The 12,869-nt window shown below is 43.4% G+C and overlaps 1 protein-coding gene across 2 annotated transcripts in view; it reads left to right on the top strand.

Moving 5' to 3' along the window:
- The window catches only part of ABCA13 (ATP binding cassette subfamily A member 13), a 390,923-nt gene that overhangs the window by 342,590 nt on the left and 35,464 nt on the right, over positions 1–12,869 (top strand). For both annotated transcript variants that reach the window (XR_008998757.1, XM_057505338.1), the window contains exons 56-58: positions 3,249–3,399; positions 8,681–8,815; positions 10,865–10,968. Coding sequence is in view for 1 of the 2 variants with exons in the window: in XM_057505338.1 (XP_057361321.1) it covers positions 3,249–3,399; positions 8,681–8,815; positions 10,865–10,968 (390 nt within the window). In the remaining variant the exon portion in view is untranslated. The remainder of the gene's footprint in view (positions 1–3,248; positions 3,400–8,680; positions 8,816–10,864; positions 10,969–12,869) is intronic.

Raw genomic sequence — 12,869 nt, 5'->3', positions numbered from 1 at the left:
TTGGACTGCATCTATAGATTAATTTCTCCCACAAGAGCAGAATACACCTTCTTCTCAAGCTCACACGAACAGTCACCAAGATGGATCACATTTTGGGCCATGACACCTTAAGAATGTAAAAGGATACTCCCATAAATTACAATCTCAGATGGCAACAGATTAAACTACTAGGAATAACAGAAAGCTGGAAAATCCCAGAATATTTGGAGGTTAAATAACACACTGCTAATTAACACATGAGCCAAAGAATAAACTGGACTTCATTAAAATAAAAAAATGTCTGCTCTGTGAAAGACACTTTAAAGAGAATGAAAAGATAAGCCACAGATTGGGAGAAAATATATGCAAAACATAAATCTGACAATAGATTTCTATCCAAAAGATACAAAGAACTCAGAAATAAGAAAACAAATAACCCAGTTAGAGTGTGGTCAAAAGACTGAATGGACGCCTCACCAAAGTACATGTACAGGTAGCATGAAAAAATGTGCACCATTGGATGTCACTAGGGAATTACAAATCTAAACAACAAATATAGACCACTACATACTTCTTAGAATGAAAAAAAATCCAAAACACTGACAATACCAAATGTTGGTAAGAATGTGGAGCAACATGAACTCTTATTGGAAATGCACAATGGTGCAACCACTTTGGAAGACAGTGTGAGTTTTTTTTACAAAGCTAACCTTAGTTTTACCATACATTGCAGCCATTTCCTAAGTATTTATCTGAATGTCTGAGAAATTTTGTCTACCAAAAAAAAAAAAACGAACCAAAAACCTGTGGACTAATTCTTTTAAGTGCAAAAATTGAAAGCAACCAACTTGGCCTTCAGTAGGTAAATGAATAAATAAACAGTGATACATTTAAACAAAGGAATGTTATTCAGCAGTAGGAAGTGAGCTATCAAGTCATGAGAGGATGTGGAAGAAATTTAAATGCATATTACTAAGTGAAAGAAGCCAATCCGAAAAGGCTACAATAACGCATGATCTCAGCTCCATGTGACACTGAGAAAAAGGGAAAATATGGAGACAAGAGGAACAGCACTTGCCAGGAGCCAGGAGGGAGGGAATAAGCAGAACACAGAGGACTTTTAAAACAATGAAAGTACTATGACACTGTGCACACATGACATTAGGAATTTGGCAAAACACACAAAAAGAACCCTGGCATAAAGCATGAACTTCAGTTAATATTAGTATCTTAATACTGGCTCGTCAGTTGTAAAAAACGTGTCACACCAAGGCAAGATGTTATTAAGGGGAGATTCTGGGTGAGAAGCGAGGGAGTGTGTGGGAATTGTATATACTTTCTGTTCAATTTACGCATAAGCTAAACTGCTTTAAAAGGCAGAGTCTGTTAATTAAAATATAATACCCTTCTCTATCTTTTATGTAATTCCTTTGTCTTTCTATACCCTTCTCTTTCTTTTTATATAATTCTTTTATCTTTCTATAATTCTTATATCTTTCTAAGTGTGAGGTAGAAGTGCTGGAACTCGTTCAGCGGTTAGTCCAGGGCCAGTTTTAGCAACTTGGGCTTTAGTTTTAGTATCTGCAAAATGGAAGTGGTGATTTTTAAAAAATAGCAGCTGTCTGCATTTCTACCACTAAAATAAAACAGAATGAAGTACTTGATTTATGCTGTAACATGGATGAACATTGAAAACATGCTAAGTGAAAGAAGCCAGATACACAAGGCTGCCTGTTGCATTTTTCTATTTATGTGAATATTCAGAGTAGGCAAATACAGAGACAGAAAGCAGATTAATGGTTACCAGGGTCTGGAGGGACTGGGAAAGGAGGGCAGGGAAATGCGGTTTCTTTCTGGGGTGTTGAAAATGTTCTGGAACTAGATAACAATGATGATCTCACAACTTTGTGAATGTACTTAATACCACTGAGTATTACATCTTAAGATGGCTGAAATGGTAAGTTTTATATTATGCATATTTTATCACAATGAAAAATAAAAAAGGGAGAATAGGGGAAAAAAGTTCCTGAGTGGAATTTTCCCAGAGGCAGTAGTTCAAAACAAGGCCTGGCATTATATATTGAAATGATTCACAAAATTCTAATACTCCATGTAAATTTGTTGGAAAAGCCCCACACTGATATATATCTTGGAAAATCCCTTAAAATATGTTGGTAAGGAAAGTTCCTGAGTGACTAAACAAACAAAAAAAACCCCATATTTTCTATAGAGTAGCAAAAATCAGGCTGAAATAAACATTTTGCTATGCTTAATTTAGAAAAAAATTGAGGGAGTAGTGGTTATAAGAGTTATAAAGGGAAAAGAACCTGAAGGGGGGAACTTATTTACCCAAAGCCATGTGGTTCCATGCACTGTTTGCTTATTACCATCTGCATATATTACTTTAATAAAAATAAAAATAGCAATAATCATTAAGTGAATAAATTCACTGTTTTTGTTTAGTTTTGAGAGATGCTAAACCCTCTGTAGCAGTAGTGATTTCTTGGCAAGATTTTCTTTGCATTATTTTCCATTAGAAATAGGAATTTTTCTTTTCTGAAGTGTTCTCACTCAGTCTCAGTAAATACTATTTTATATATAAAAACTCAGAAACATATCAGTGAGAAATCAAATAGTTAAATATGGTCACAACTGAGTAGTTTAAATTGTTCCTTGATGAGTATGTATTAATGTTAAAATTAGAAAATGAGGGTTTTTTTTCTCTAAGCAGATACAATTTTGTGTGATCCTCACCCTTCACTCACGTAGCGCAGCTGCAATTGAAGGCTGAACACCAAATGCGAATGGTGGAAATCACTGAGGATTGGGGCCATGAACTTTCCATACTATTTCTCTGTTTTTCCGTATGTTCACTGAGACATTATATACAGTTGTTATAATGAAAATTTATTTTAAAAAATCTGACACCGAATGATGTTCAGTCATTGAGGGTTCGTGTGTTCACATACATTGTTTTGGTGGGACAGTGATGGCCCCGATATCCATTTACCGAGCGAGCCATATGCGAACTACAGAGCTCAAGCACGGTATATGTGTTTTTCTTTAACACAAAAGCAGTTGCGGCCTTGGAGCCCAGCCTGTCTTAATTTACACGGGTTGCTGCCCCTTCACTGAACCCATGGATGCCAAATTAAGTAACTGCATTGGACAAAGTGAAATGAAATTGTGGATGAGCCAGATTTAGGAGATGGCTGACGTTTGTCTGGGAAGTTGAGTTTTCTGGACTGTGCTCCTGCTTCTCTTCACAGAGAGGATGTGGATCTGTCATTTGCTGGCGCGGCAGGCATTTGCATCGGCTACTGTCCACAGCAGGATGCCCTGGACGAGCTCCTGACCGGCTGGGAGCACCTCCAGTATTATTGCAGCCTCCGCGGGATTCCTAGGGTGCTCATCCCCGAGGTAAGTCCCCTGGGGTTTTCCAGGGAAAGGAGCACACTGAGACGGGCCTGGTCAGCACCTCTGGGCCCAGCACCGCTCTCCTAGCCCCTGAAGGTGCCACTGGTAGAAGGGACAGGCCTCCCGCCCTCCCTGCTGCAGAGCTGACAGCAACCCCAGCCCAGCACCCCTTCCAAGCAGGAAGCCACCAAAGGGCAGGTACTTGAGCAGTTGTACCTTTTCTGTATCTTCCTGTAGAGAGTCAGGTTTCTCTTCACATCTCAGGATTCTGCACATGGACCAGACATAAGGGGCTTGTGGATGCATTTTCTGTGAGAATCTGCAGGAGATGCAGCATCGTAGGATTCACAGGAGACAAGAACTCAGCCATTGCCTTCCCCAGGCCACTGTCCTGTAAAACTCCCTCAGCCCTCATTTCTTACCTCTGCTCTGTAACCAAATGAAACCAAAACAGAATTTCTGCTCGTCCTGGAGGTGGGGGAACCCTGGTATGTTCACTGGCCTCCCATCTTAATAAAGCAAAGCTAGCCATCCACCACAGGAGACCTGCTCCTCGCAGCTCGGCAGCTTTGGAAATCCAGGACTAAGGTTGGACTCAGTCTTTCAAAGGTGTTTGTCCCTGCCAGTGCCCCCTGGTCAGCTTTTGATTAAAGAGCTGGGTGCTTGGCAAATGCCTTAAGCTGGCCCTTTCTTGTCCCCGGCGGGTTATTTCATCCTTTGAAAAAGTTCTTGTTAACAGAGTAAAGCTTGGTGCCCAATCTAGGACACTCACCTTCTGATACTTGGCTGTCTCTCCGTTCATTTTTCTGAGCTCCTCCACTGAGAAAAGCTACTTTAATAGTCCCCAATTAGGAACTGACTTCATTTCTTTCATGAAACTGCCACTGGTGTTGCAGACAGGATCGCTAGTTGCTTGGAGAGGGCTGAGATGTCAGCACAGGTGTTCCCAGAGGAGTTAGCTCCCTGCAGGGCAAGTTTCCCTTTCCTTTGAATTCTAAAAATATTTTAAATTTAGAACAGGGATCTCCATTCTAATGTGCTTATCACTAGGTGACCTGAGGAATTATTATGGAATTATAAAATGATTGAAAAGAACAGTCTTAGCCAATATTTCCAGGCACTGTTTATTATTCTGGGCCAGACACTGTTTTAAGTATTTTGTAGCAACCCTATGAGGTAGATAAGATGTTTACTCTCTATTTTACAAATGGGGGCTCTGAGGCACAGGGAGGGTGGGACACCCAAGCCCTGTGGCTAGACTTTGGTGGGATAAGGCTGCTCAGGGTACCTGTTCTTGAGTAAGATGCTACCCTGATGGCTTAGTAAATTCAGGTTGCTAGGTGTGTGAGAGAATTTCTGGCGCCCCGGATGGCTCAGTCTTATTTTCTCCACCCTTTTGGTGGCTAAGGAAGTGGGAACACAGTGGGAGGGAACTCGGCAGGTGAGCTGGGCCCCCCAGCTGTGCATCTGCCCTCCCCTCCCAGGACGTCAGCTATGGCCGAGATCCTTTCTGGTATATCTGTTGCTCACGTGGGCTCCCTTCACCAGGCTGCTGTCTTCATGGTAACATGGGCAACCACGGTTGTCTCCATTATGACTCTTGCGCTTACAAGTGGGGAGGAGTCCTCCTGCTCTCCCCTGCCCTGAGCCACGCCTGGCCCCTCTGCTCCTCTGCCCCCAGGGCTCCTGCTCGGGAGGGCCTTTTTATGTATAGCCATGTTGCTTTCTCCATCAACCCTCCAAAAGTTCAGCTGGGTGAGAAAAGATGCTGGCTTGGCAGGTTTGTGTAATGATATTCAAGTTTTCCCCATTGTCTACACTACATAATTTTGCTCACTGACCATATTCGAGCCTGAATTAAATTAACCTGGCTGAAAATGAATTTGCATTAAGTTATAACAAAATGATTCAGGAGACAGGGTGCTAAAGAAACGCATATGGTAATGTAAGGATTAGGGTTTGTTGACCCAAAACAGGCAAAGTCTGAGACAATGCATACATTGTTTTGGTGGGACAGTGACAGCTCGGATAGGCATTTATTTGGGATTTTGGGACTGCAGTCCCAGAGGCTATATACTCCAAGAAGGCGAAAGGACTTAGGGTTTTTAAAGGAAAATCAAGGGGTTTATGTGAGTTGTTTTGAAGGAATCATGATTGGGTAAAGCTATTGTAACCTACATTTAGCTGTACCTGATTGGTGGTAAGGTTATTCACTAGGCAAAAGTCCACTTTGCCATGGGAAGCAGGTACTTGTCCAGGATGTCTAGAGTTTGACAGAATACAAAGTTTAATGGTCTTTCAAGAACAGTCAGTTTACGAGCATAGAAGCCTTTTCTGTAATGGTCCCCCACCCCTGCCCTATTTTACTCTACTCTCCTTGTCAATGGTAACTCCGTTTTGTCTCCATTTACATGTCGTAGCAACACAGCCCCCCTGCACTGCCGAAGGGTGAGGAACAGGATGTCTGTATTTCAGTTCTGCCCACGGTAGAAGAGGTAGAGTCCTTAGCCATTTTATTTTGTTAACACCTGCAGAAACTCATCAGGGAAACCCCTCCTGCATCTTGTATTTTCCATAGACGTGACTGTTATCCTGAAGATTTCTGCCATCCAGTCAGTTTTGTTGGAAGAAGCTGGAAGTCGTAAGGCAGGAGAGATGGGGACAGGGTAATAGAGGGAGGCTCAGGAGGAAGGCATGTCGTCTTAAAGCCCTGGCTCCTTTCCCCCTAACTCCTCATTCTGCTCTTTAATCTCATGGAACATTTTGATGTGGCCATCATGTGTGCTAGTGGATAAATTTGGGCTTTGGAACCAAACAGATGTAATGTGAGTCTCTGGGTGATTATTTTGGCTCAAATGATGTTTACATACGTGTCAAACATGATTATGCAACTGGGGATATAAAGGGGAATGAGTCCCAAACTCTTGCTTTGAGTGTGGCATGATTTCTAGGACTTTTTGGGAGAAAAATAGTAACAGAGAATGCTTCTTTAACATCTGACATTTGGGGGATGAGATAGTGTTTTGCCAACCATAACTGCCAAGGCAACATGTTTGTAATTATTTTGACAGGAGTCCTGAGTGAGAGCAGGAAAACTGCTACAAAATACTTTTTATTACACCATTTTCAGTTATTTTCTGAAAACATGACATTTGGAAAGCATTTGATGAAACCAGTACATTTTCTCTGTACATTCTCTACCCTTTGCTGAGGTTATCCCGTCCAGGATGTGCAGGCGGCAACATCTAACCTGCTGTGAAATAGGGCCAACATAACATATGTTTCCTGGTTTCACACACACAAAAATGCAGTAATAGTTAGGCAAGTTTATTCAAAAGTTCCCTTGTCATTCTGAAGTGCTGTTCTACAGCGCCAGGTGCTTTTATTATTAGTTTAATTTCATTTTTCTATCAGCTTTATTTTACATATTTCTAGTCTTTGAATAAGGTGGATGGGAGTGAAATAATCACTTCTTTTTTATATGCACATGTTTTTATAACCTTTTTAAAAAATTGTTATTGATCTTAAAGATAAGCCAAATGTCATTTTCCCAATGTGTCATTTCTGCTGGCCCCACAGCTATTAGCACTCGCCCTTCCAGAAAGTGAAATCCTCTTAACAGAGTCTGCCATTCTTTTAGGTTCTCCTTTCATGCAGACAGTGCCTTCTCTTCCAGGAAGCCTCCCTGGCTCCTTCCTGCCACTTCTCTTGAATCAGTGCCCACCTGTTCACTGGTCTTATTCATCTGATGGACCCTGGCTGAGAAAAACGGTGGCTCCAGTCTGATCTCTCTAATCTTGCAGCACCAGCCTTGTGTCTCTTTATCCATCACATAGCAGTGTCATAAGTACTTGTGTCTGCATGAGTTGAATCAATTGTTTTATTGGAATAATTTTTTATTTATTTTAATACATTTTTATTCAATTTGGGCTAGTTAAAATTTTTGGATTACCTAAAGCAGTCTGGGAAAATGATGCTACTTTATATGGTTTCTAGTAAGAATAAAAGTATTGGCCCCCAGATGACATTCTTTGGCTGATACCAGGAGATTGCACACCATCTTCATGAATCTGGAAGCTTGAAATCTAGGTTCCCTTGACTTAAACTATTTGGCAACTAGACCAGTCTTTGAGAGTTTTACTTGTATCTATATTATTTGAAGGCTTCATAATAAAGTAATAGAACAGTTTGTGTTGAGCGTTTTTATTAGGAGGCATAAATATTATGATCATTATCATTATTAGTATTATTCCAACTTTTACTCATCTATCCAAAGAGTATATACATTAGTTTAAGGCTGTGTTATTTAGTGATGAGGACATGCACTTATTAGGCCATCGTCATAGTTGTGTAGAGTTTTTCCCACTTCTCCTAAATTTACATTACGATATTCTCTTGACCAGTTTGATTACATGAGGACAACCAAAAAAGACCTAAGGCAAACCTCTGTGGCCACAAGAGTTAAATAAAACTACTGGCAAAGGTTTCAATTATGCAGAATTGGAAACAAAATGGTTGGCCCCCCAGAGAAGCCCTTAGCACAGACCATCCAACTGGAAACAATCAAAATATAGCCTGGCTAAAATAAAACCTGGGGTAAATTGCATCTGGGTTGCTGAGCAGAAGGGTTGTGTGGACACATGTCAAGCACTGAAGAGGGGCCCACGAGTCTGCTGAGGAGAGACTCAGAAATGAGCTGGGCCTCCCAGGGGGTGTGCGGCAGTGGGTGCCAGCAGAGCAGGGGAGCCCTGAGCTGCCCCACATTTGGGCGATGACTTGATAAAATGGTTCCCAGTAGTTAACAAATAAGAAGCACCTCCCTCTTCTTTTCCTACCTCTGGTTTGTATAAACCAAACCCTGAGTGGGCAGTCTCTGCCCACGGTTCCTCTGTGGAAGGGGGGCCTTCCTGTGTGAATACTGAAAACCCTTCCTTCCCTCTCTGTTTATTCCTATCCACTTCCTTCCCAGTCTTCCTTTTGTGTTCTTTGTCTGCTCAACTCAGTGTGGCTTGGGGATCTGGCCCAGGCCTGACTCTCTTTTTCAGCCCATGTGGCTCCCCTGAGCTGCAGCCCTGAGTATGTGGGGGTCGTGATGACCCACAGGCACAGAAAACCCAGCCTGGCTGAGCAGAGCCCACCTGTTCATTCTCAGTTAGCCAGTGTCCTGAGGGGGCTGGGCTGTTCGCACTGCATGTGGAGGGCTGGGCAGGGGTCCTGGGGAGGCACAGGGCTGAGAGCCAGGTGAACAGAAGGGATGCGTTCAAGGGGAGCTTCTCTCTTTCAGGTTGCAGGAGACCTCGTAAGGCGCTTACACCTGGAAGCCCACGTGGACAAACCAGTGGCTACCTACAGTGGGGGAACCAAAAGGAAGCTCTCCACAGCCCTGGCCCTACTGGGGAAACCGGACCTTCTCCTCCTGGTGAGTAGTGGAAATCCCACGGTAGCCCATGTTCTTATAAAAGATGCCTTTAACCTGTCAGACTGCCTAAGCAGAATCTTAAGTGCCATTGGAGATATAATCACTGTTATTTAAGAAGTTGAAGATTCAATAAAATTTTAACATTAAAAACATATTTTAAAAGAACGTCAAATTCACCTGTAAACCAAAGATCAGTACCTGTCACCTAGCATATTGCTCCTCAGCCTTTTCTCCCTGCAGATAAGCTTGTCATGGCTGTAGAGACACATGTCCCTGGTGAATCCTGACAGTGGCCCTTGGGGGCAGGGAGGACATGTACAGGAGGGGTGGGCATTCAGCAAGAGTGCAGAGCAGGTGCCATGGCCTTGAGACAAGGCCACCTGTGATCCATGTGGGAATGGCCCTGAATCCGGTAGGGCTGGATGAAAGCATGAATTGGAGGTGGTGAGTGTCAAGAAGTAGAGCCCATTGCATTTAAAAATAGCTGAAATCAATAGCATCAAACAATAATAAGAGTCATTATTTGAGTGCCACACACTGGATGCTCATCACTAGGGTGCGTCCAAGGGCTTTACCCTTGTACAAAGTCTGAGGGGAATCAGAAAGTGTGGGAAGCAAAATAAATTCTTTTTTCTTTCTGTTTTTGTGCATTAAGTGGAACCAGCATTTCAGTGATGGTGGTGCTGCAGGGTGATAGGGAGGATTTAGAAGGCCTGAGTTGTAAGAATGGTCATCGTTTATGGGTTGACTGCTGGAATCTGAGCTGAATTTCCGTTTTATTTGCTTTAGGTTTGCTTTTATTCAAGGCCCACATCGAAGACTGTTGCATAATTCCATACCCTGAAATCCAACATTAAACACTGAAACACGCTGTTCTGCTGTTTGCAAACCATTCTTTCCTTACCAGAGGAGGCAGCCTTGTGCTGGGGAGTTCACAAGACTGGGGTGTGGGTTACCTTTTGCCCAATTTTCCCTGCTTGGCCTTGCTGTCGCTTCTGCACAGGGTTGGGGTCCCCTGCCCTGGAGCCTGACGCCAACTCATTGCAGCCCACCCCCTCCACAAGCCTTGCTCTGGTTGCCCAGGACCCTGGCCTGGCAGTCACGTGGGACTTGAGTCACCTGCCAGGGTAGATCCTGCTTCTGTAACTCCCCACATGCCACCTTGTGTGTCTGTCTGTGTTTTCTCCTTGTCTGAAAATGGTCCCGAGTGTAGTGCCCGTCAACTGGTATTGCTGAAAGCCACCCATGAAGGAATCCACACCGAGCACGTGGCCCACAGCAAGCGGCTGTGACCGTGGTGATGGCTCGTGTTCCGAGCATCTGCCGAGAGACCGCATTGAAGGGCCCTGATTGTTTTCCCCCAGAGAAGACGGGGGAAGGGGCTTCCACAGCTGATACCATCGCGGGGGTCAGGAAAACCTAGAATCTTACACCCAGTGCTCCTACCGAACAACGCATGAGCATACCCCCTACTGGCTTATTTTTATAACTAGACGCATACAGCATTTGACTTGCAGAAAAGACCAGATGCTTGTTTCCCTTGTCTGTACCCTTTCCGGTTCACTTCCCATCCACCTTTTCCCCTGGGGAAGATGATGATCATGAGCTTTTAAGAAAAATGTGTTTAGTACTCTCTGATTACAGAAAGCACAGACTAGAAACATTTCTCTCAAAAGTGGTTCAAATAAGAAGTGCTTAGTTTTATTGAGGAGAAAGCTTCAGGTTCTCAGAAATTTCACTTTACTTGATGTTGTGGAATAAATGAAGCCTTTTTCTCTGCTTGTTGTATGAGTTTCTAGGGTACATCATTCTGAAATGATAGAGGTTGGGGGTACATCAAGGTTGGCCTGCCTAACCGGTCCCCAAGGGGAACTCAGCTGGCATGAAGACACCGACTGGCTTTGCTGAGCACAGAGCACAATGGCTGTGGAGAGCTGCCCCTGAGCCAGCACTGGACAAGTCCTCTTGTGGGGCCTGGCCTCCTGGTGGGGTGTGTCTTCTGATGTACATTCTCCCAGCACACTTTACAGTCTGTTTCCTCTCCTTCAGGATGAGCCCAGCTCTGGGATGGATCCCTGCTCTAAGCGGTACCTGTGGAAAGCAATAATGAAGGAGGTTTGGGAAGGCTGTGCCGTGGTGCTGACCTCCCACAGGTGAGCACATCTGGAGAGGCTGGGGGCAGGCAGGAGCTGGGACGCACCCAGCATAGCTCCATAGCAATCATCTCCATAGCAACACCATGACGGTGATGCCATCGTGAGTCTCCACTGTGTAGATTAGGACACTGAAGAAGAGAGGGTAAGTCACACGACCAAGGCCACTCTGGTGGCACACCCCTGCCTCACCTGTCAGTCCTGGAGAGCTGGGCTCCCCCTCAGCTCTTGCTGAAGCCATAGTTCAGATTCTTTCCATCTAAGGTTTTCTATCCAAGCAGGAGAATTAGCAGAAATGAAAAGTTCCCAGGCTTCTGAATTTGGTCTCATATTTCCCCCCTCATAGAATTAATCTTGTAATGAGATTTCAGAAGAGTTGGCTTGTTTTAAACTTTATTCTACATCGTTCTTAGCCACACAGCAATATGATCTTAGATTCCATAAAACCTGTTCATGGAGAGTGAGCGGTGTGATTTGGCTAATAAAAATCCTGAGGTATAATGCAGTTCAGACTTTGAAGATTAGACTTGTTTTCTTCTGTGTTTAAGTAAAATATGCTGAAAGTTAAGTGTCAGGAACTTTGAAGAATCTGAGATTCTACCTCACTTGCAAGCCAACCAGTTTGGCTTGCATTTCATGGATGCTTCCAAAAGGCATGAGGCCTCTGGGTCAGAGATAGAAGGCTTAGTTATTTACAGCAAAAACAGTAGTCAGATGCCATTAAGGTCCCACTGGTTCCCTGAGCCCCACCTACCCAGGGGTAATGCAGGTAAGAGAGATGATGCCTACACACCCCAAGAGGACACCAAACCTGGGGACCCACCTCTTCATAGCAACTGATTAGCAAGCCAACTCTGTGTTTGGGGAAAATGCCTCCTCATTCTTCAAGGTTGAAAATACAATGTGAGAAATGGCTCAGGTGCAGAGCTGCCAGTTCTCTGAATCTTGGGAGTTCCTAGTGGGATGTGTAAGAGCGTGAGGGACCCTGCCCTGAGGAGTGTCTCCCAGTGGTTAGTGAGTCCATAGATCTGTGCAAGACAGGGTCACCCACTCCTTCTTGCTGGAACTTAAATATAAAGCTAGTGTATCATTTGAAATGTGAGATTTCTGAGAGGCTCTCAGGAGACTTTGCCGATGACTCCCACCAGCATTATCAGTTTATGTACAGTATTGGGTGCTGTGAATACACAGGCACAATCCTATCACACTTAAATCTTAGAACCAGTTGCTATAATAAGTGTTGGTGGCCACCCTGAAATTGAAATCAAGTCAGAAATGATGCCATACAGAGTCTGGTGAAGATGAAGACGACAGAGTAGACAGACCTTGCTTCATGGTCTTCCACCTCTGCTCTCTCTTTTTTTAAACTTTAATACTCACTCATTGATGGTTTGCATATTGCCCAACATTCCTGAATTTTCAATGCCAGACAAAGCACTGCCATTTTTAAAAATAGGGTTTTTTTGAGGTATAATTTATGTACTATATAATTTACCCACTGTAAGTATACCATTCTAGGAGTTTTTAGTAAAATTGTAGACCTGTGCAACTGTCCCCAGAATCCAGGTTGGGACATTTACATGACCCTCAAAATTTTCTCATGCCTATTTTCAGTTAATCCCCATGTAAATCCCAGATTTTCTATCTCTATAAATTTGCTTTTTATGGGTATTTCATATAAATGGAAGCATATAACATGCAGTCTTTTGTATTTGACCTCTTCACTTCTGATGGTTTTGAGGTTCATCCATGCTGTAGCCTGTATCAGCAGTGTGCATGTTTTCATTGTGCAACAGCATCCCACTGTGTAGCTAGACCACATTTTGCTTATTCACCAGCTGATGGCCCCTCGGATTGTCTTCTGCATTTGGCTGTTTTGTATGATATACTATAAATAGCAC

This window comes from Manis pentadactyla, chromosome 7, assembly GCF_030020395.1.
Source record: "Manis pentadactyla isolate mManPen7 chromosome 7, mManPen7.hap1, whole genome shotgun sequence".
Lineage (NCBI taxonomy): Eukaryota > Metazoa > Chordata > Mammalia > Pholidota > Manidae > Manis > Manis pentadactyla.
Note: the sequence above shows the minus strand (reverse complement) of the source record. Positions and strands in the feature narration are given on the sequence as shown.